Consider the following 24584-nt stretch of genomic DNA (forward strand, 5'->3'; position numbering starts at 1 on the left):
TTATAAATGTTGCAATAACAGAATTCTTTATTTACAATTCAATTTGATTCAACATCAAATAGCATCAGCAAAGCCATATTAGTCGACAACTTGCATAACTGTATTTAAATTTCTCTCGGTATATCTAACTTTGCATAAAAGGCTCACACTAAGATTACACACATCGATGCGGATGAACAGAGATGTTTATGTGACCACAACTGGGGAAAAAAATACATCTCAGGAGCGCAACACTGTAAGCTTTCTCCAAAAAGTCCTTATAAATTACATATTGCTTCGATTTCCCATTGCATCATCTTCATTCTCACACATAACTGAGAGGGTAAAATCAGGACTGTACAAAATAATAAAACCCACAACTGATCACAAACAAAACATGGAAAATGAGCAATATCGAGACTGGAGGAGAGTGAGGGAGAAACAGAGAGAGTTCTGTACGTATCCATTGATGAGCAGTGATGAACTGGGTCGATCCTGTCAATGATTCGCTATACAAATATAATACAGACAACTTTTGTAATATACAAGACAGTAAAACAGATCTAAGGCAATATGCTAAGTTATAGCATTTCAAGGTTGTTGCATTTAGCTCTAAGAAATTGGCAGACTATACAAAACACATTTAAAGTCTCAGAAAAGAAAAATCAAAAGGTAAGGTAAAGAAATCATTTTTAGGAAATTCAATAGCCGTTACAACTCCATTGATTTACTTCTTTATTTTAGGACAAATGGCTCTTTTGCACTAGCACTGATAAAAAGTCTAGAAAACTCTGCACCACCTTCACATCATGGCTTATATTTATTTCAAAATCTTGACAATCTTTGGACTTTGCAGAGGGTAGTGGTACATGTGCGACCTCAAAACTGGCTTTTCTCCAATATGATAGTAGCTATAGATGCGTATGGATGTCAGTCCTTGTTCAAGGCATCCAACATTCATCGAAATTGTGATAAAAAAAAACCTTGGAATAAATAAGTACTCGTTTTAGTCGACAAATGCTAGCGGGTTTATTGAAATCGATTATTAAATATCCCACACGAGAATGCAGGTGTTTCTCAAAGGATACAGAACGTTTTGAATGGTGGGCAGAGTGACGCTTCACCCCAAACAATGTGAAATCAAACTTGTATTTACAGTGTTCAAAAGGAAAAGCTAAAGCTATACCAAAACACCAGGTATATTCGTACACAACCACGGCACCTTCAGCGAATAATGACAGAGCTGGTCGTCGCAAACTTCAGTTGCTGCTGGTACATACAGTATATACTTAAAAACATGTAGGCCTAGTAACGTTACTTCTTTTTTTTTTTTTTAAACACACCAGCTTAAACACAGATGACATGGCGATATTTTCAGCGAAAGCTAAAGGCTGACAATCTAACCCCGATACAAGCTGTGTGCAGACATGAGACGAAAACAAAATGAAAGTGGTATGTGTAAGTCTATCAATTCAAAGGCAAGGAAATTTGGCTTCGTCCTCAAATAGGCTAGAAAACAAGGACTGTATTGCGAACATTAATAGTTTACGTGTTTGTAGTGACCGTTGATCCAAATCTGAACCGTTGATCCGGATGTTTTCGAGACGGCGAACAATGTGTGAATGTAGGAATAGCCACGTAAAACATCAATGCTGCTTTATATATTCATTCATTTTTTGGCTACACCAGAACTAAAACCTGCTTTCACTGAGGAACAAGTAGATTTGGACATCTTGTTTTTGTTTTTTTCTCAAAATAGAAACCACAATAAAAAAAATCTGTCTTTAATACTGAGTTTTAATCGGGGAGCAAAAATGTGTCTCCTGAAAAGTCCTGTACAAAAATTACAAAAGAAAACAAAAGAAAACCTCAAGTAATAGTTATTGCTTGTTGTCTTTTCTTACACACACCGGATTCTGCTTGTACCTATAGCATCTGGCATGAAGCACGTCACTCCACACAACAAAGAAAGCACGCTTCAGTGTTGAGTTTATGGCTGTGTTGGGTTCCTCCGGTGGGGCTCCCGGCTAAAGGCTTAAAAGCAAGCGAGTATCTGTACACTGTACACACAGCACCCTCCCAGACCCCCACCCAGGAAAGAAGAGCCACCGCACCCCAGCTCCCTCTCCTTAGTACCACAGGAATCAGCACATCCTCATCTTCCCGCCAAACGAACACGCGTGTCGCGAGAAACTCCGCCCTCGTTCCAGAAACGGTTAAGACTGGACTTTGAGGGGAGGAAGGGGAAATATATTGGGGGAAAAATTAAATATAATACGAAACAGATTCCCCCCACCCCCAGAATTGGTATTTACAATCTACCAGCATTTCATTTGACTAACCACAACAAAATCACCTTCTCTCTGAAACTACTGGACCGAGGAAAATAAAATCCATAGGTATGTTGAACTTTTTCTTCTGCTGAGGCATTTCTTTTATGCACTCTGAGTGATTTTCCTCTTTCTAACTGATGGTTTGTAAAGAAATCTACACTGTTATTAAAAAAGAAACTATACATTAGAATAAAACTTAATTTAATACACAATAAACCTCTTGACTAAATGAAGCTAATTTTACAAACCATCATCTGGATTCTCATAATCTATGTAGATGCCATTTCAACATCATTCTATCTTTATTTGCACTCTGAAACAAAACAATAAAGAAAACAAAAAGGCAAAGTGGCTGAAATTTGAGCGTGCATTTCAAATGCAGTATTCTTGCCTGTTTTGGAACGTCAGATTGGAAAGGAGTTAGAGAGAAAGATGGTTGGGCAAAAGAAGGTCTTCTTAAGAAGAGCCTGAAGTCCAGAGGAAGAAACGAGAAGAAAGACAGAGAAAAAGAGAGGGAGGAATACATTCATGGGAGACAAGGATTCCGATGCCACTGAGTCTTTTCAGGGGAGACCTAAGTCACACTACGGTGAATGCAACGGAGCAGACTGACGGAAAGGGCTTTACGGTGTAAGTACGAGACAGAAGGCCGTGCTCGACTGAGGGGGTGGGAGGGGGGGCTCTAGGTCCAGAAGATCAAAGTGTCAGTGTGTGTGTGTTTGAGAGAGTGAGGGAGAGTGTCCGTCCCCTCCGAGCTCCAGTACCCCTGATGCATCCTCTAGAGATGTCCAGTAGGGGGCAGTAGACAGGCTCTCTAAAGACCCGTACGGCCCCGATAGCAGCTTAAATAGCACAGCATCACTCCAAACTCTCCTTGATCACGCTGCAGCTGAAAATCACTCATGAAACATCTTCATTAAACTCGATTTACTGCATTGTGATGTCATCTGCCCCGTGTCAACAATACTTCTGCTGTGGAAAAGAGAGAGAGAGAAAAAACTGGGTCTTAGACTTCACAGTGAGCATTCATAAAATGAAAAACAAAAAAGGAACTTACATTTTTCACAGAAATCATGTATGTTTAGTTTCATTTGCCTTAATAGGTAATAGAGTGCTGTTAGCATCACCCTGGTTCCCTCAACAAAAAACCCAATAGGATTTTTTTGAACGATAAGCTCTGTGATCAACAAAAGTTTCGGATACTTATACATTTTGCCCATCAAGATAATTTTCACAAATTAACACATGATTTTTAAAGCCTAAATACAACCGGCAGAAATAAAAAGCTTACGCTGTAAATGAACTAACCATTCAAAAAACCCATTGACTTCAGGACGATGGAACTGGAAGTGCTAAAACGCTAACACGTTTCCGGGTTTTGGCCTACAGATATGTCATCCCTGCAGCACTCTATAGTGATGTCTGCGAGTCAGAACTACGGTTCCTACGGCACACATCATTGGTATGAATTAATCATGTGAACTACTGTTTTATTGTTTGCTGGGTTATTTAGTGGTGTTGTTGTGTATGCTTTAAGTTATGGGTCATATGGTGTTCACTGCATATCTGTTCTTAAATGTGGTTGTTGTCACTGAGCACATTAACATACACACTGATATGCGCTGATAATGTCCTAAAATCAGCTTATTGAATTAACCCGTTGCCCCAGTTTACATGCAAACCAATAACCCGGCAACACAAGTAAACTGCATTTATAAGACTTTATTTAAAAAAATCAGTATTTTGACTGTACCACTTCTACTTCGGCTGCAGAGATGAGAACACATTTTTACAATTTATTGGGTGAAGAAAGAGTCGGAGTTTGTCTGGATGTGCTTAAATCGCAATAAGGAAGCTGTCCTGTTACATAACACACATGCGCACTTCAATAAGAAGACAGAACGCAGGTTAAACTCACTTTTAAGTTGTTCCAAACCTTTCTTTACTTTCAAACAGTTGATGGGCCCCATTGACTTCCACAGTATTTGTTTTCTCCATACTATAGTCTATGGGGAACATCAACTGTTTGGTTACCCATATTCTTCAAAATATCTTCTGTATTAAGCAGAAGAAAGAAATTCATACATGTTTGAAACAACTTGAGGGTAAATGCAGAGTAAATGATGACAGAATTTTTATTTTTGGGTGAACTATTCCTTTAATGCAGGTGAAACTAGGTGAAATAGGCGTAAGGGGCAAAAAATTTAGCTGTATCGATCGGTTTATGCTTAAGCCGTTTATGACCTTACACCGGTAAAAGAAAACATGTTAACGCATTTACATGACAACATATGCACTACCAGCTTATCATTGACGTAATTTTCCGGCAATCCATGTTCTCACTGTTATATGGTAGGGGGTGCTATTATGCATCTTGTGAAAGAGTACAGAATCTCCAGATCAAAACTCAGGAAAAAAAGAAGCAAAAACAAGCGATTGCTTATGCACGTTGTAGTCTTTGATTTTCTCAGCTTTTTGTTCAAAATGTTGTTTTTTTGTTTAAAAGCAGAGGCTCTGTTCTTTCTTTTGATATATTGCATGATAAGATATTTAAACAACAGAATATTCTGGGGGCCATGAAAGATTTGTGAAAATGATCAAAAATGCTGGCAGCGGTAGTCGGCGCAGATAGCCTCGTGGGCAGCGCCGTTGCGTTTTGGGCGACCCGAGTTCGATTCCCAGCTCACGGACCTTTCCTGATCCCATCCCCCCTTTTCTCCCACTTTGCTTCCTGTCTGTTAATGGTCCTATCATAATAAAGGCAAAAATGCCAAAAAAAAAAAAAAAAAAAATGCTGGCAGTGGCCGGTAACTTTAAAAAAAAAAAAAAAAAAAAAATGCTTGCGGGGAAAGAGTTAAACATAGCCTACTTGGCTTAAAGATGTGCATGTAAATGCACTTCACTGTCAAAGTGGTTTTTCATATTTTACTCATTACGTTTAGTCTGAGAAAAATATGAATTTTATAAATAAGACAAAACTGACTGTCTACAAACAGCAGTTACAATCCAGTGGATTGCGAAGCACAGGCCACAAAACCTGTTACTTGGTGGGAAGCGCATTCAGTTCACCAGAATCATATTAAAGAGTCATTTTTAAAATAATACGTTTTTAAAAATATATACACAAAATATGAGAATATGCTTTTATGAGGGGGGGTGTTATTTCGCAAAAAATACACTGTAATAAATCATGTCAGGTAAAGTACTTTTTAAAAGCTCTTGTAACCCAGTTTCATGTACCCCTCATTAAAATGTGTTGTAATGCCAAACTTTGTGTTGCCATGAAGAGATAATTACAGCTAAGAAACCGAGAGCAATAATTCATTAAACCTCCACTAATGGCAAAATGCTAAATTATTAAAAGACTACTGACTATACACACATCTTGGTAATAAATCAGCGGACTGAGATTTCAACGGCCTGTGGACTTATAACAACACCGAGTGCACACGATCAAACCGATGCAACTTGGTTAAATATTCATACTATTTAATGAAGCTTAAAAGCTGCAGCGGACTGTGTAAAGCATACATTTTTTTTACTACATAACTGGCAAGAGAGTGCATCACTTAAGAAAACATATTAAAGAACTATTTAAAGGAAAACATATTGAAGGATTCAAATGTATGGGGTCAGTAAAAATTTTTTTTAATGTCTTCTTTAATGAAAAAAGAAAGAAAGATGTTCACCAAGGCTGCATTTATTTGATAAAAAAATAAAGTAAAAAGTTATATTGTGAAGTATTATTACAATTTAAAATCACTATTTTGTATTTTAACTTTTTTTTTTTCGATTTAAATGATTTTTTCAGGATTGTTTGATGAATAGAAGGTTCAAAAGAACAGCCTTTCTTTGAAATATAAATCCTTTTTAACGTTATAAATGTCGTGACTTTTGCTCAATTTAATGCATCCTTGCTGAATAAAAGTATTAATTTATTTAAAAAAAAAAAAAATCTTACTGATCCCAAACTTTTGAACAATATTGTATATATATTGTATATATAAAACATATGTATACACAGTAAAAAAAAAAAGTACATTGAAAACCTTGATTTAGCTTTTATTTACATGATTTATTTAGCTTTTATTTACATGATTAAACCACAGTAATGTTGACAGTGTTGCTAATGTTATAATCTGACACTAAAATTTGGTTAGATGGAGTTCAGGGAGTGCAGGAATGTGTGGTCAATCCCTAGCTGACTTATAGACATCATGTCTGATATTTAGCACTCAAAGTCTGTCATGTCTGCATATATGATCTCTTTATCCACCTCAAACGGGCACTAATTGCCAGCGACTAATCACATCACTGTCCTATTACGTCTAGTTCTGCATCATCCCTCTCTCTTCTGCAAAATTACCCAGGATAATTAGAGTAAATTATTAACGAGCTAGTTGCAGAGTCAACTACGCTATTTGGTGACCTCAGACACTTAAAGTTTGACCATTAGACATTCTATGTCTAATGGTTTGAGTAAATAAATGCATCCAATAAATCTACAGTGTAACGCTTTTACTAAACTCCTGGCTGGAACATTGAGGAGTTTAAATGTGCTTCATTAGCGATGAAAACTTTGAGAGTTTGACAAGCACTGCAAAGTAGTTTCACTCAAAAGATGGGGTTTAAAAGTAGCTTGAGCTTAGTTGATTGTTGGGAACACTGGAGCTTGAATGGGTTCCAAATAGGCAATAAGCATTCACATGTTTCATAGACGAAGGTGTCACATCATGACTGTATGTGTCTAACCTGTTCAGGGCCCATGTTGGCCATGCTGCCCCCAGGTCCAGAGTTCATAGAGCTCATGCTCATCTGGTTGCCCATTTGGCCCATGTTGCTTGAGTTGGTGGCCATGGGCACGTTGAGGTTCATGCCGTTACCGTTGTACATGTTGTTATTGGCCTGCTGGCCAAACTGAGGTGGCGACTGCTGAGTGAACATACTGTGGAAGGAAGCACATAAAGGTTTAAGGCGGTAAAATGTTACCTTATTGTCTTCCTAAGACAAAAGCCCCATTTCTACCGCAGGAACTTTCCCCAGGAACTAGGGAGGTACTCAGTGTGTTTCGACCAGGGTCTAAATAAAGTTCCGGGTAAAAATTCTCCCCTCAAGAAGTCCCTGCTCATGAGGTAGTACTTTTTCAACGTTCAGGAACTTTCGAGGGTGGGACTTGGGCGCTGAACATGCTGATTGGTTGACTCCACGCAGCATTTTATTTCAACCACCATTTTTAAAAGTCTGTTGCGGTGAGTGCAGTAAGAGTTGTTTGCTATTCGAATCATCAGTGGAGTTGAAAAATACGACCGATGGACCGACGACAAGGTTCACGCTTCATATGCGGAGGATGAAATCCAGCGGGAACTGGAAAGTCACGTGCAGTCCTATGTAGAGTTGTCAAAAGTACCAACTTCGGTACCTACTCGGTACTGAAATTTTAAAATGTGATGCTTTGAGCGCTGCTAAGCGGATTCGTAAACATGTTTGATTGGCCATTGTGTTGATGCGCTTATCGGATATGTCTGTAACTGGCTTCAATGATCAACGCTGTAAAAACCTTGTAAATAGTCATCAATGATGCTCTTCACTGAGCGCTTACAGAAATACACACGGGAGCTTTTGAAAGCAGGCGTCTTTTGGGGACCAGTCCGCTGATAGATGTCTGCTTTCAAACGCTCCCGCTTTCAAATTCAAACACTTCCGTGTGTTTTCAAACGCTGCCGTGCGTTGATCATTGTAGTCAATCACAGACATATCCGATGAGCGCATCAACACAATGGCCAATCAGAGGTGTTTACGAATCCACTCAACAGTGCTCAAAGAGTCACATTTTTAAAATTTCAGTACCGATTGGTACTGAAGTCGGTACTTTTGACAACTCTAGTCCTATGTTACCAGACTTAATCTTCATGGTACTTTAGACCGCTATGAAAACAGACAGCAACAGGTCTGGTAGAAAAAAAAAGTTCCTGGGAAAAAAGTACCTGGGACAAATTGTTCCAGGTAATTTTGGTGGAAGCGAGGCTAAAAAGTTAAAATGTAAATGTAAACAAATTTCATTGCTCACCAAAGCTACATTTATTTGATACAAATACAGTTAAAAACAGTAATATTGTGAAATATTATTACAATTTAAATGAACTGTTTTCTATTTGAATATATTTTAAAATATCATTTATTCCTATTATGGCAAAGCTGAATTTTCAGCATCATTACTCCAGTCTTCAGTGTCACATGATCCTTCAGAAATTTTTTACTTAAAAAAAAATGTTGTAAATTTTTTTTTTTTTTTTTACTTTTGATTGGTAGTTTATATAAAAATCAGCCCAGCATTTTTTTTAAGAATGTAGCAAAAGGGTTAAACTGAGACCTGGTGCTTATTTTGTGTGAGAGCGAGTGAATGTCATGTAATAAAGCTGCACCTGTTGGCATTTATGTTGCCCTGTGTCCAGCCATTCATGTCAGGGGAGGACTGGAAAGAAGTGTTGCCCTGGGCCTGTTGCATCATGGGACTCTGGGCGTGGCCCAACCTGGGAGACATGAGGGGGCTCTGAGGGGTGGCGGCACCACCAAACCCGCCATCCGACTGCTGACTCATACCTGACACACACAAACAGATGTGAGGAGACAAACCTCGGCTTGAAATAAACATACATCAAAGAAATCAAACACAAATTACATAATTATTACTCTACAGCACTTTTTTCACATAATATTCACTCTCTATCGCACTCTGACAACATCCACATTCAGCACCTAGAAACTATAATCTGTAACAGGAACATCGATTCAAAATATTCACAAACATACTCACAGACACACACTAGTCTTAAATGCAAACCAATTCAAATCATGTGTTTACCAAACTAATTAGCTGATCATCATTTTTAGAAATGTCAAAGCAGAAATCATATTGAGAAGTATTACAGCCCATCTCCATAATCAAAAGTGAGGAATCAGGGGGGACTGGAATCCTGTGTTTAACTAGAGGGGTTTAGAGGTGTTAAGCAGGCAGTAAGGTAGAGTTACACATGCAGGTTAGTGTTAGTGGCTAAGACAGCCTGAGAAAAGAGGAGTGGGTGGGTAATGGGCGGGATTGGGGGGTAGGGTCTGGGTCACCGCATAATTGGTTTAAAAATCAACTGCTCCGCCTCCACTGATCACCATCAGCCAATTAGTCTATGCAGGACAAACACTGACACATATGACACAGCACAGGCATAGACACGGCCACAATTATCAACAGTTTGACACAACACAAGCTTTGCGTAAATGATATACTGAGCTCATGTGTTACCGAAAGATCTACTGTGGCAAAGTGCAAAGCTGGATATTCTGGGTTAAGCCTCTAAATATTCCGTCTTAATGTCTGGATCAGTTGAATTCTGCTGATTACCACAGAATATTTTCAACTCATTCTTCAGTTTGTAAAAAAGAATGCAAAATGCAGTTCATAAAATGTAATTCCAATGGAAGCCTAAAAGGGTTATTGAGTTTAAAATATGCAAATTATCACACTATTTGTTTTTACAAACTGAGCGACAAATCATAATATTTTTCTGTGGTAATGGACAGCATGCTGCCCATAGATATTAAGTTTTAAATGGCCTGAAATATTCCTGTAATATATTCTGATTACATGTACTTCATTTCATGTGGTGGAAACATTCAAGTGACTCTCCTGCCCTCTAGTGCCAACTTCTGCTGTAACCATTATGATGTTTCAAGGGCACTACATAAATAAAATTATTTAATTAATACTACTTAACAAGCATAAAGTGCTAAATAACCTATTGCCTCACAGTACTTGACTGAAACAACTACAAACAGATATTTAAAAGGCCAAATGTTCACTGAAACAGTTCCTAAAGCTCAGTTTATATATATGAACATTACTAAACACAAGTGAATTTTGGTCTTTAGTTTTATGACGGCATCTAATCTCATAATACAGTACGTAATATAATTCTAAAACTAAAAATCTCTTTAAATTAATAATTTAAAATCTAAATCTAAATACTGTCATTATTTACTTACCCTCATGTCATGAATGATACTATTATAGTATTTAATGTTTACATTTTTAGTTTTCATTTTAATATTAGTTTACATTTTAGTAATTTTGTTACATGCTTTTATGATTTTTTAAATATTTCTATTTAGCTTTAATACATTTTTATTTCAGTATTAGTAATTTTAGAACTTTATCTCATTTCAGTTAGTTGCAAAGGCAACATTTTCTAATTCTCATTTAAGTTTTACATCTAATATTTATATTTTATTTTATTTCAGCTATATTTCAATGACCGAAAACAATTTTAATAGTTTTAGTTAACAATAACAACTCGGCTTTCTTCTTTCCATGGAAAACAAAAGGTGGATTTTTACGAATATCCTTCCTACTGAATAAAATACACGGTCCACTTTGTGATACATTTATGATGCTTTTTTTGTCATTTTGGAGTCCAATTTTCATTCAAAAAATCTGGTTGGGATATTCAAAAAGTCACCTTTCGTGTTCCAAAGTGTTTGGAGCAACATGAGGGTGAGAAAATGATGTCAAAATGATAATTTCTGCATAAATTAATCATTCAAGTCTTTTAGAATATGATTTTTAAAGGGCTAGTTCACCCCAAAAAAAAAAATTATCCCATAATTTACTCACCCTCAATCCATCCTAGGTGTATATGACTTTCTTCTTTCAGCCAAACACAGTTAAAGTTATATTAAAAAATATTCTGGCTCTTCCAAGCTTTATATTGGGAGTGAATCATACCATTTTTTTTTTAAATCCAAAAAAAGCGCATCAGTCCATCATAAAAGTAATCCATACGGCTCTAGGAGGTTAATAAAGGCCTGCTGAAGTGAAGCGATGCATTTTTTATAAGAAAAATATCCATATTTATAACTTTATGAACTAATAACAACTGGCTTCTGGTAACGACCATATGCGGTTCTAGTTCCGGTCCTAAAGGGACCTCTTAACCTGACGTATGACGTATTTGACAAACGCGAAAGTGCAGAGGATAGAGCAAAACAAAACACCGGTCACAAATTAGAAGTCTAAAATGAGAATTTTTAAAGAGAAATATCAGAGAAGCTTGAGTTTGTTTGTTGCTGAACCGCGAGAGGCGTCTATTCTCACCTAAGCTTACTCTACTCCTACATTCAGCGTCATACGCTGGAACTCGACTCTCTCATGAATGCGCAGAAGGCCGTTAACGGAAGCTAGTGATTACAGTTTATTAAGTTATAATTATGGAAATTTTTCTTACAAAAACGCATCGCTTCGCTTCAGAAGGCCTTTATTAACCCCCTGGAGCTGTGTGGATTACTTTTATGATGGATGGATGCGCTTTTTTGGGCTTCAAAATCTTGGTTACTATTCACTTCCATTATAAAGCTTGGAAGAGCCAGAATATTTTTTAATATAACTCCGATTGTGTTTGGCTGACAGAAGAAAGTCATGTACACCTAGGATGGCTTGAGGGTGAGTAAATTATGGGATAATTTTCAATTTTGGGTGAACTAGACCGGATGTCACTATAGTTGCTGGATTAGTACTTTTACACAGCTGACCTGTATCTGAACTATTGCGTTTCTAATTAAACCATGTTGATTTGCCCTGGTCGTCATTGATTTTTCACCGATCACACAAGTTAAGCCTGTAGCGCTGCCGGTCGCAGGTGTTTGTGCGTGTGTGTGGAAGCGCATTACACACAGACAGAGAGAAAGGGCAGGCAGTACCTGAGCTGGGGAACTGAAAGGCACTGTGCTGCATTTGAGGGCTCATAACAGCCCCAAACTGTCCGCTCAGACTGCCCAGCATCCCCTGGTTAGCTAGACTCATCTGAGAGCCATGCATGGCGCTGTGGGAGAGGAGCTGGGGGGCGGGGAGGTTGGGAGAACCGGGGGAGAAAGGGCTGGTGGAGGGAGGCGGCGAGGCCAGTCCTGTACCGTAGTTGGGCGGATAGGGGAACTGCTGGGGGTTGGCCTGGGGGATCCGCGGGTTGCTCATGGTTCCGGGCATGCCTGCTGCGGCCATGTTGGGCGGCAGGTTGAGGCCCTGGGCTCTCATGACCAAGCTGCGCTGCTGCTGCTGCTGTTGTTGTTGCTGCTGTTGCTGCTGCCGCTGTTGGTCCAGCTGACGCTGACGCAAGTGATTACTCAGCATCTCTCTCTGCCGCTGGGCCAGCATCTGAGCGTTGATTGTCCCCTGAGAGACAGAGTGAGTTCTGTGTTATTTAGGCAATATCGACATTGGCGCACGAGATAGAATGCAGTAAATGATTCAGCGTACCTGATTTGGAACGTTGGGTCTTAGAGGTAGGTTCATATTTGACACTCCAGTCATCTGATTCATCATAGGCTGACGATTCTGGGAGAGACACAAACGTAAGATGGCACATTTTAGAATTATTTCAAAAGAAGCTTCACTCATATGTAATTACTATTCAATACTTGAGCAATATATTCTCTTAGGCCCTGTTTCCACCTAGTTTTAAGATGTGTTTTTAATCTGTCTCTTTTGTCCACTTCCAACCACATCTGTCCAACCACTTCTAGTCAATGGGTGGGTAAATGTATGCTTTTTTTCAGATCTTTCAATGTAATGGACAAAATAAGCTCACACAATTTACATATGAATGCGCCCAGACAACGGAAAAACATACAGAGAACATCAACTTTCGTTTCTGCTCTGATAGCCGCAAGACCACGCCGAACGCTGTGAGTATGTGTTAGAAATCAGGAATGGTGGGAGAACATTGTGCTTGGTACATTTTTCCATCTTCAGCCGACAAAGTTTAAATCCTGTCTGGCTAGCACGCTTCCCATAATGTTTATGTTAAATCAGTAGGCGGAAATTAGGCAGTCTTTAGTGACTGTTTGAACACATTCGACCACATGAGCGTTTCCACTACAAAAGCAATCCAGTTGAATGCGTTTTCGACTACCTCTGGAAGTGGTCCAAAGTGGACAAGCTCAAAATGTTTTACACCCCATTTACACCTGTATTTAGTGTCGTCCACTTGTGATCCGATCGAACGAAACGCATTTTAATACCAGGTGGGGAAACAGGGCCTTATACTACATTTAAGCAACTGCTCTGTTCTATACAACAGCACGCTTGTTTGTATGATACTGATACACATCAGCTTGACAAACAAGAATTTAATATCAATTAAAAGGCATTTCAAACACAATATGACAAGATATTTTATTTTTGCTCTGCCAACAAAAGTTTCATTATAACCCATAAAATTGGAATTATATGTAGCCGACAAACGGAGTGATGCAAACAGCAAAACATTCTAGGGCTGTAAAACAAAATATCATCAGTCTTGGAATGCCATTGTTGTGTAATATAGTATATTACAAATTAACTATTACCATACTATAAAAAAGCTAAATATATAACAAGAAAAAATAAATATTTTTTAAAAATAAAAACAAGATATATTTCTAAATAATAATTATCACATTATATATAATCACTGCTTGTAGCTTCAAATTATCAGACACCAAACAGTTATGAGTGATGACCCCTAAATAAACCCAAATGAGGTCAAGGAACAATTCCTGAAATATCCAGCAGGGGGCAGCTAACCACAGACGGTACTATTTCACCAGTCTGTCTGATTTACATTGAATAATGGTTTTAGCTTTAATGTGTGTGTGTGTGTATAAGGATCGACAAAGATGCATTAAGTATTTGGATTAACAAAGCTAAATGTCACCAATTAACTAAAAAAAAAAAAAAAAAAAAGGGAAAGCTTTCCATTGCGTCCACTCTAAAGGATTTTGTTAAAGGCATAGTTCACCTAAAAATACAAGAAGCTATTTTGAGAAATGCCTCAGTGTTTTTTTTATGTCCATACAATGGAGGTTAATAATCACCAAAACTGTTTGAGAGTATAAACTATACCTGCTGTGCTTGTAGCCTGTGTTGAAGCTGCAGTCTGAGTGTATTGGGTTGGTTGGGGACGACCCCGGTGGGCCTGAGTCCTGGTCTGGCCGGCACACGGAGCATGGGGTATCCCGGCCTCTGCCCCATCTGTCCCGTCATGCCGTGGAAGCTGGGGTCCTGCATGGGTGCGTACCCACCCTGCATGTGGGCCTGAGATGCAGCGTACTGCTGCTGGCCGTACATGGGCGGCTTCTGATCCATCATCATACCGGGGTCCTGACCAGGGAACTGATCCTGCTCCACCGGCTGGGCCTGAACACAAGCGTGAGGATACACAGTTAAACTTTAACAAGCAATAATACATGTTATTTACTGTGTTTTTACATTCTCATGTATGTGCAATAATAATAGTTGTTACACATAAATCAGACAGTTCCGGTCTGGGATTTTATAGTGATGCACAGAAATATCAGCAACACAAAAAAGAATCATGTGTCATGAAATTGCTCATCAGTGTTTCAACTGTGGAAAGACATCAATAAAGCAGATGGTTAACAATGTCACGTAACATTAGATTTACCTCAGGAAAGCCATTCAATGTCCATAGCTGGTTAGTTAACAGGAAAAAATAACTCTAGAGAAGAGCTTATTGCTAAATAAACATACTATATTACATATTCATTATATTTTTACTTCATTATTTAATGTATTTTTGAATAAATCTGTCATGAAAACGTTTTTATTAGAGCTACTGTTTACATTTCAACAAATTGTTGATAAAAGTTGATATAAACACTGCCCTATGTGCAATTTAAATGTTTATATAGTGTTGATTATTTTGGTTAATAAATTTGATTAATTTTTGGTTATCGAAAATAAATAAAAGTAAAAGAAGTGAAGATAATAGTTCTATTTTTTATAAAATAATTAAAAACATTTTTCTTTTGTGCATAGTAACAAAGCAGATAATTATTATGAAAGTAAAAGAAATATGGTCAGTAATGAGCTCATGTAAATTTGATTAATTGATTATTAAATAAACTTTATGTTTGCTTTTCGGCTTAATGTAAACTTCATTTCTGTGCATCAGTAGGTATAGTGAAAGATATAGTCAATATAGTGAAAGAAAAAAGGGACTGGGTTGTAAAAGGAAAAAAAGCACTATGTACCTGTCCCACTAATGCCGGGATACCAAGTGCACGGTCTATCTCCTCTAGACCATCGAAATCTTTGAGGACAGTGTAGAGCTGGCTGAGGAGAGCGCCCTCATCGGCCGGACCCTCAGAGGGAGGAGGGCACAACACATCCTCCTGAGAACCGGGGTATATGGAGCTGACAGACACGAGAGACTCTGATTAAGTAACTGAGACATGAATGATGGGTCATCCCATAATGGATTACATCTGAGTGCATTTGTCTAGAAATTTTGTTATGGAAGGACAAAAATCAACATGTGCAGACAGCACACGCCTCCAATAAAGTGGAGGGTCTAACAATAGTGACAATAATAAATGCTGTTTACCTGTTCTGGTTCCCAAATGCCACCGGCTCTATAGGCATCACACTGTCTGGCCATGGAGCCGTCTGATTGGGCGGTGCCTGTTGCTGGGGAAACTGGTGGCCAGCCATGCCCATGTCCATGTTTGACTGGGCTGAGGAAGAAACAGCAGATGGTAAAACATGTTAAAAAATGCAGAAAAAAAGCATTTTTTTTTTCGCATATAGGTCTGAATAAGTAAATAAGTCACTAAATAAAGCTGGTTAGGGTCTGGAATAAAAGCAAACCGAGAAGAAAGTCTTTCCTGTTCCAGAAATATCTGCTCTGTGCACATTTACCATTGGTCATCATCTGCGGCTGAAGCATCTGTCTGGGTCCAGGCTGGCTGTTGGGCCTCATGGGCATGCCTGTGCCAGAGTTAGGCACCATGCGAGCGTGGAGCGCCCCCTGCGGGAGGGTGTGCTGGCCGGCGGGTGCAGCTGTGGCGGGTGAGGTAGCGCTACCGACGGGACCAGGACCCTGTGCGCCCCAACCGTCCTGTTGCATTCCTACACGGGCACCGTTATTACCCATGACTCCTTTAAAAAAAAAAAAAAAAAAAAAAAAGTGACATTTTTGATTAAAAACAGAATATTCAGTGAAAATTTACACAACCATTCAAAAGTCTGGGGTCAGTATGATTTTGTTTTGGAAAAAATGAACTTTTATTCAGCAAGGATGCATAAAATTGATCAAAAGTTATAGTATAGACATGTTACAAAGGATTACTCAAAATATATATTAAAATAGACAACAGTTATTTTAAATTGTAATAATATTTCATAATATGACTGTTTTTACTGTATTTTTGGTCAAGTTAATGCAGCTTTGGTGAGCATTAGAGACCTTTTCCCGTGGAATTGGGCTATTTTTAAATTGTTGCCGTGGGTTGAATTTTTTTTGGGGTTAATCTTTCAATAAATCTAAAGAAGTTACTTTGGATTGTGTCAGTCTTCATTCCCAAACAAACATGTTTATATTTTTTCTAAAGCCTGTCTAAGTTAGCGACAGTAACCAAACCTAAACGAAGGGTCAATTGACAAAATAAATGAGATATATAGAAAAAATAATGGTACATATAAAATATGGGTCACACTTTAGATTAGGGTCCAATTCTCACTATTAAGTAACTATTAACTATAATTTTTACCTCAATAAACTCCTTCATACAGCTTATTAATAGCAAGTTAGTTGTTAAGTTTAGGTATTGGGTAGGATTAAGGAATGTAGAATATGGTCATGCAAAATAAGGCATTAATATGTGCTTTAAAAGTACTAATAAACAGCTAATATCCTAGTACTATGCATGCTAACTAGTTGATAGTGAGAACTGGACCCTAAACTAAAGTGTTACCAATATGTTATCATTTAATTCACAAAACTGTGAAACTGTAAAAACTGAACTATAAAAAGCAACCACTTGAAAAAAAACATTAAGATATGATCAGACAAGAAACCTTGCAATTCTTTCCGAAGGTTATGAGTCACTCATATCTAGCCGCTCATAGTCTCTCACCTTATGCGCACATACACATGCACGAGAATGCAACCCACCACACAAACAAAACGGAGGGGCTTTCTTTTGATCTGACTCAACACTTTTGTGCCGTTTTACACTTTTGTATTCCTCTTGGCCAACAACGTCATGCTTGACTGTGCATCAGTGATCACACTGAAACTTTGGTTTGCACATGGTCTAGGCAGCATTGGAACTTTCCTCTCATTGTAGGTGTTAAGTGTGGGGGAAGCCTTGTGTTCTGCAGCATGTGTACAGACAAGCTTCTTGCCTTTATTTTTTGTTAGTGCACATTTAAAGTCATTTCAGTGCTGGACAAAAAGTATTACATTTTTGCATTTTAAACTCACCTGCATTGACCATGTTGGGCTGATTAGGCATGACACTGTGGTTTCCCATCATGCCTTGTTGCTGCATGAGTGAGTAGGGGCTGTTGTTCCTCATCAGAGGGTACTGACCCTGAGCACCTTTAGCAGGCATGTTCATTTCTAAAGACACGCTTCTGACCGGAGGAGCTCTGCCGGGATGACCTGGCCGCGGTGCACCGAAATCTATGAACACACACAGCAAACATCCAGTAAGAGGTCATGAAAATCACCCTATTTAGTTCAAGTCTGGTCTTAGAGAGTTTCTAGATAAATTACACTACCGTTCAATTCAATTTGGGGTTGATACGTTATGTTTTTAAAGTCTCTATGTTCACCAAGGCTGCATTTATTTGATCCAAAATACAGTAAAACAGTAAAATTGTTTAATATTTGAAAATGTAATTTATTTCTGTGGTCAAAGCTGAATTTTCAGCATCATTACTCCAGTCTTCAGTGTCACATGATCCTTCAGAAATCATTCTAATATGTTGATTTGCTGCTCAAGAAACATTTTTTATTATTATCAATGTTGAAAACAGTTTTGCTGCTTAATATTTTTGTGGAAACCATGATACAATTTTTTCAGGATTATTTTACGTATAGAAAGTTCCATTTGAAGAACATTTATTTGAAACAAAAACCTTTTGTAATATTATTAATGGATTTACTGTACTTTTTATCAATTTAATGCATCCTCACCATTTAAAAAAAATAAATCTTACAAACCCCAAACCTTTAAACGGTAGTCTATAAAAATTACTGTTGAAAATGAATGAATGATTTTGTAAAACGTACGAAGTTCATTGTATCATAGTATGGTTTATGTGTAAACAACAAATTTTCACTTATTTTACCAAAAGTAGTTGACCAAGTAAAGTTAAGTAACCTTTATGTATATAGCGCTTTTCACAATACAGATTTAAGTTCAGTGTTCAGTGTTGATTCATTTCCATTTTAAACAAGTTATTATTAACTAACTTCATTTATCTATACAGCAGCTCTGGAGAAAACAGTGACATCAATTTCAGCTCAGTTCAGTTCTCACGCAATGGTGTCAATGCAGGCAGAGCAATAATATTGTTGAATATTAAGTGTCCCCAACTAAGCAAGCCAGAGGTGACAGTGGCAAAAAACCCAAACTCCGTCAGGTGACAGAATAGAGAAAAAAAAACTTCAGTATTAACTTATGTAAATGACTCGACACACACAAACTGTGGTCATTTCTGTTTCTGGCAAGTTTCAGTTGACTGAGTGCGTGAGAGAGAATATACGTGCACCTGAAATCATGTGAATGACAAATAAAAGCGTCAAGAGAAACTCGTGTTCTACTCGCTTAACAGTTTCAGTCAGCCTCTGGGCACACTTGAATAGTTTCAGGGTGTTTTGCAAAAATTATGACGTTTGTAGCTCTGGGTTCACTTCATTGTCACAGTCACGTTCATGTATTTCATACATTTATGACTCTGTGGAAATATATTTTGGCAAATACATTAGGACGCTGTTCGTGGACAGCAGGAGGAATTTTCCTCCTGCTGTCACCTTGTAAACAAGTGCAAATAAATCCAAGGCTAGTCAACGAAACTCCTTGTAAACACACAAACGCACATTCACACTTACTATCAAGGTGAAGTCTGGATAGGATTATGATGTCAGAGCTGGTTAAAGGTGACGTACAGTTATTCTAAAGGTAGCTGATTACATAACAACATACACAAGTGTGTTACATTGGTCTAATCTTCTTACATGAGAGTTCAAGAGGGTGTTTGTGCATAAATATGAGCGATAAGGCAATTATATGACTATTTGTATACAAACAAGCAAGCTTGGAAAGAAGTTGTTCTCTTTTCTTTAAAGTGCCCCTATTCTGCTTTTTCAGATATTACCTTTCATATAGTGTGTAATATAGCTGTTTGGGAGTCTGCAAAGAAATATTCAAGGTTATAATATTTCTATGTTAGCCATTATGATTATTTAAAATATGTTTGTGTATTTATACATTTTTTTTTGGTGGGGGTTGGGGTGTGTGCAGTGATTAACTCGGAAACTTAAAAATGGCACTTCATGACAAAAAGGTTGCCGACCCCTGGTGTAGGCTATGGAAGTGCTTAGGAAGCTTCCGGAGCTGAAATTCAGATATGGCAATGGCCATTTTGTTTCACAACAGACTGGGCCATCTGACCAATCAGAGCAGAGTAAGCTTGCATAAAGGAGGGATCCCACTTCTGATAAACCTAACCTTTGGGGGCAGTCGTGGCTTAATGGTTAGAGGGTCAGACCGGTAACCCAAAAGTTAGGCACATAACCCCCAACTGCTCCCTGGGCGCCACAGCAAAAATGGCTGCCCACTGCTCAGGCTGTGTGTGTCCACAGTTTGCAGTGTGTGTGTGTGTGTGTTCACTACTCACTACTCCTAATGTGTGCACTAACTTGGATGGGTTAGATGCAGAGGACAAATTCCAAGTATGGTTTACCAAACCTGGCCTTCACATGTTACTTAAAACTTAAGGTTACACTTTATTTTAACATTACATAGTTACATTGTACTTACTCAAATAAGTAATATTAATATTAATTAACTGCATGTTCTTACTATAGAGTTACGGTTAGGGTTAGTGTTTGGTTTAGGATTAGTTACTTGTAACTATGCATAATTTACTGTCATTACTATAGCAAGTATGTAGTAACATGTAACTACGTCACCTTAAAATAAAGTGATACCAAACTTAAAACTTATACTTTACAGAAACTGAATTGTTTATCTAACCATTTCAGACACTGTGAGAAAAGAGGTGATGCTGCAAAAGTGTTTTTTGACCTTGAAAGCATGCAAGCCTATCGTAGGAGACCGCCAAAACAAAATGAGGAACCTTTAATATAGCATAATTGGGGCACTTTAAGGTTGGAATGCACTACACTCCTTTTGCCCTGATTTACAGTCTGGACAAGTCCATGCTGCTTGCCGAAGTCAGAGCCGGTCTGCAGATTTGAGATGACATTTCACAGAAAATGCACGATGGACACGGACTCCGATTTTTAGATTCAGACTCTGATTCCATCCAGTCAAAGGATATCAAGCATTTTTGGTTTCTGAGCTGATTTTAGAACGCATACTGTTTACATTTGTTATGTGCCTCCTACACTGTAAAAAAATAATTGTTCATAGTTGTAAATAAAGAATAAGGGGTTATTTCACCCCAAAATGAAAATTCTGTCATTAATTACTCACCCTCATGTTATTCTACACCTGTAAGACCTTTGTTCATCTTCGGAACACAAATTAAGATATTTTTGATAAAATCCGATGAACTAAAAACATATTTGAAGCAGTTCATGTGACAACAGTGGTTTAACCTTAATATTATAAAGCGACGAGAATACTTTTTGTGTGCCAAAAATAACAAAATAGCAACTTTATTCCACAATATCTAGTGATGGGCGATTTCAAAACGATGCTTCATGAAGCTTCGAAGCTTTATGAATCTTTTGTTTCGAATCAGTGGTTCAGAGCGCCAAAATCACGATTTCAGTAAATGTGGCTTCGTAACGTCATAAGTGTTTTGAAACTTCAATAGTTCACGTGACTTTGGCAGTTTGATACGTGCTCCGAACCACTGATTCAAAACAAAAGATTCGTAAAGCTTTGAAGCTTCATGAAGCAGTGTTTTGAAATCGCCCATCACTAGATATTCTTGAATAAAGTTGTTTTTTTGTTATTTTTGGTGCACAAAAAGTATTATTGTCACTTTATAATATTAAGGTTAAACCACTGTAGTCACATGAACTGTTTTAAATATGTTTTTAGCTCATCGGATTTTATCAAAAATATCTTAATTTGTGTTCTGAAGATGAACGAAGGTCTTACTGGTGTGGATCGACATGAGGGCGAGTAATAATGACATAATTTTCATTTTTGGGTGAACTAACGCTTTAATGCAGTATGTTTTGCAAGAAAATACTATTTCAGACTTTCTATTTCAAAATTTCACATTAAGTTAAATGTTACTTGCCATTTGTTTGTAATTAATAGTGCAATTTACAATCTTTAGGTGAAAATAGTTACTACACCATTATTTTTTTTTTATTTTTACACGTACACTAGTGCACGCGAACAGTCGAACGCACATCCTTGCAAAGTATACTTCATATGACTACACAGGCGTTTGACGCATGCGCAGTTTTGAGCAATCTCTTGCCACAAGTTACAACCCATGTAAACATATTTGTATTCTCTCATGCTAGAGTTGTACAAATGAGGGTACTTTCTAACCTCTTCGCACAATCTGTCGTCTATATAGGCCTCCACTGTCGCTGTAGCTTGCATGTGTTCCGATCTGTTCTGTTTCTGTTCTGATTTTCTTCAACTACCTTGTGAATCGACGCCCCTAGGGCAGGGTTGTACAAAGTACGTGCGGTTACAAAAATCCGGCTGTGCACGTACAGTACGCGTGTACTCTTCTGATGATGAAATTCTGTACGCTGACCCTCATGTACGCGTAAAAAGTGAAGTATACCTTGGCCTTTAGATGAAAACTGTAGGAGAATGTGTGTTTGTTACTCACTCTGTTGGCCCACAGCCTGTAGTGCTCTCTGTTGCTGGGGACCCATGCTGGCTCCGCCCTCTCCAGTCATCTGCAGGATGTCATTGATGATTGACTGCTTGTCCACGGCAGCAGGCAAAGACACAGGCCTGGAGTCCGAGAACAGGCCTGGCTGACTGTTCTGTAGATCATCCAGGATATCATCCAGCTCGCTCGACTGCAAACACACAAGGGAATTTCTTTAGCTTAGTTTTCCATCAGTCTCTGAAATCATATCAGTTTGTAGTCTAAGACGACGTAAAAAATATGTTTGTCAAGGTCAAATTTCTTGTGGTTTTTGGATGCACTTGAAAATTTCTTCTTGTATATAACATACCAATGCACTTTATCATACATAATGACACTGTTTTACATTCAGACTGTATAGTCACAAGGTTTGGTATCTCAAAGTCTCATGGATTTAGACCTCAGCAGGGAAATGCTGGAGAGTTCGAAGTCTGCCTGCTGAAACACACCCCTCTCCCTCTCACATGTACACACACACAGGGCTGGAATCTAGGACACACTTCACATTGAGTTAAAGGAGGCTAGCTGAACACTACTCCATTTGCCATGGTTCGGTTACCATCTTTAAACCCTAGATTGCTTCTCCATCATAGCAAGATCTTCTAAATACATGCAGGCAAACACACTCAGCACGGTCCGGAACGCAGCTTGACTTTAAATACATCATCGATTTGACTTAAATTCCTTTCATCTCCTTCATAAGCTTTTAAAAATATTTATTACCTTAGCAATCTAAATGCACACTTGGCTGTAGTGCACTACACTTCTGAAGTGTCTATGTTGCATTTGAAATATCTGCCCTAATGCATTGCAACTTTTTTTTTTGTTCTGGTTTGAGTTTGACAAACCCCAACCCAGCCTGTAGAGATAAAGAAACTTTCTTACAGCAGTGCATTTCAGATAAACAATGTCGACTTTAAGATTCAGAACTGTACTTTTGTTTATCTTGAGCTGTCGTCATCTATCAGGAAAGACTAAAAAAAAATGCATACAACTTCTATTAAATGACACTAAATAAATGCTAAATCAAGTCTCCTGTACACAAGCACTCTACAGTTGGAGATATAAATATTTATGCTGGTTAATATATAGATTTTAGTAGAAGGCTAGTTCTGGAACTTTTCATAAACATGCATTAAAGTCTTTAAACCACCACAAGGGGGCAGCACATGTGATGTCTCTATTACAATCAGGACAGCATAACACAGATTGATCAATCATTTAGAATATTCCAGAGCAGCTCTACTGCAAGATCTCAGTTAATCACGCATATACAGTGGGTACGGAAAGTATTCAGACCCCCTTAAATTTTTCACTCTTTGTTATATTGCAGCCATTTGCTAAAATCATTTAAGTTCATTTTTTTTCCTCATTAATGTACACACAGCACCCCATATTGACAGAAAAACACAGAATTGTTGACATTTTTGCAGGTTTATTAAAAAAGAAAAACTGAAATATCACATGGTCCTAAGTATTCAGACCCTTTGCTCAGTATTTAGTAGAAGCACCCTTTTGATCTAATACAGCCATGAGTCTTTTTGGGAAAGATGCAACAAGTTTTTCACACCTGGATTTGGGGATCCTCTGCCATTCCTCCTTGCAGATCCTCTCCAGTTCTGTCAGGTTGGATGGTAAACGTTGGTGGACAGCCATTTTTAGGTCTCTCCAGAGATGCTCAATTGGGTTTAAGTCAGGGCTCTGGCTGGGCCATTCAAGAACAGTCACGGAGTTGTTGTGAAGCCACTCCTTCGTTATTTTAGCTGTGTGCTTAGGGTCATTGTCTTGTTGGAAGGTAAACCTTCGGCCCAGTCTGAGGTCCTGAGCTCTCTGGAGAAGGTTTTCGTCCAGGATATCCCTGTACTTGGCCGCATTCATCTTTCCCTCGATTGCAACCAGTCGTCCTGTCCCTGCAGCTGAAAAACACCCCCACAGCATGATGCTGCCACCACCATGCTTCACTGTCGGGACTGTATTGGACAGGTGATGAGCAGTGCCTGGTTTTCTCTACACATACCGCTTAGAATTAAGGCCAAAAAGTTCTATCTTGGTCTCATCAGACCAGAGACTCTTATTTCTCACCATCTTTAGCAAACTCCATGCAGGCTTTCATGTGTCTTGCACTGAGGAGAGGCTTCCGTCGGGCCACTCTGCCATAAAGCCCTGACTGGTGGAGGGCCGCAGTGATGGTTGACTTTCTACAACTTTCTCCCATCTCCCGACTGCATCTCTGGAGCTCAGCCACAGTGATCTTTGGGTTCTTCTTTACCTCTCTCACCAAGGCTCTTCTCCCCCGATAGCTCAGTTTGGCCGGACGGCCAGCTCTAGGAAGGGTTCTG

The 24584-nt window shown here is 38.4% G+C and overlaps 1 protein-coding gene across 6 annotated transcripts in view; it reads right to left on the bottom strand.

Moving 5' to 3' along the window:
- Nucleotides 1-24584, bottom strand: part of ncoa2 (nuclear receptor coactivator 2) — a 119846-nt gene continuing 95262 nt past the window's right edge. For 4 of the 6 annotated variants that reach the window (XM_051882775.1, XM_051882774.1, XM_051882776.1 and 1 more), the window contains 11 exons: nt 22201-22396; nt 17624-17824; nt 16057-16296; nt 15743-15872; nt 15390-15552; nt 14239-14532; nt 12613-12690; nt 12060-12528; nt 8735-8912; nt 7065-7257; nt 1-3284 (listed from right to left, as the gene is read on the bottom strand). In XM_051882775.1, coding sequence (XP_051738735.1) covers nt 3270-3284; nt 7065-7257; nt 8735-8912; nt 12060-12528; nt 12613-12690; nt 14239-14532; nt 15390-15552; nt 15743-15872; nt 16057-16296; nt 17624-17824; nt 22201-22396 — 2157 coding nt within the window. In that variant the 3' untranslated portion in view covers nt 1-3269. The remainder of the gene's footprint in view (nt 3285-7064; nt 7258-8734; nt 8913-12059; nt 12529-12612; nt 12691-14238; nt 14533-15389; nt 15553-15742; nt 15873-16056; nt 16297-17623; nt 17825-22200; nt 22397-24584) is intronic. The other 2 variants (XM_051882777.1, XM_051882778.1) reach the window with 2 other exon arrangements.

This window comes from Ctenopharyngodon idella, chromosome 23 (assembly GCF_019924925.1).
Source record: "Ctenopharyngodon idella isolate HZGC_01 chromosome 23, HZGC01, whole genome shotgun sequence".
Classification (NCBI taxonomy): Eukaryota; Metazoa; Chordata; class Actinopteri; order Cypriniformes; family Xenocyprididae; genus Ctenopharyngodon; species Ctenopharyngodon idella.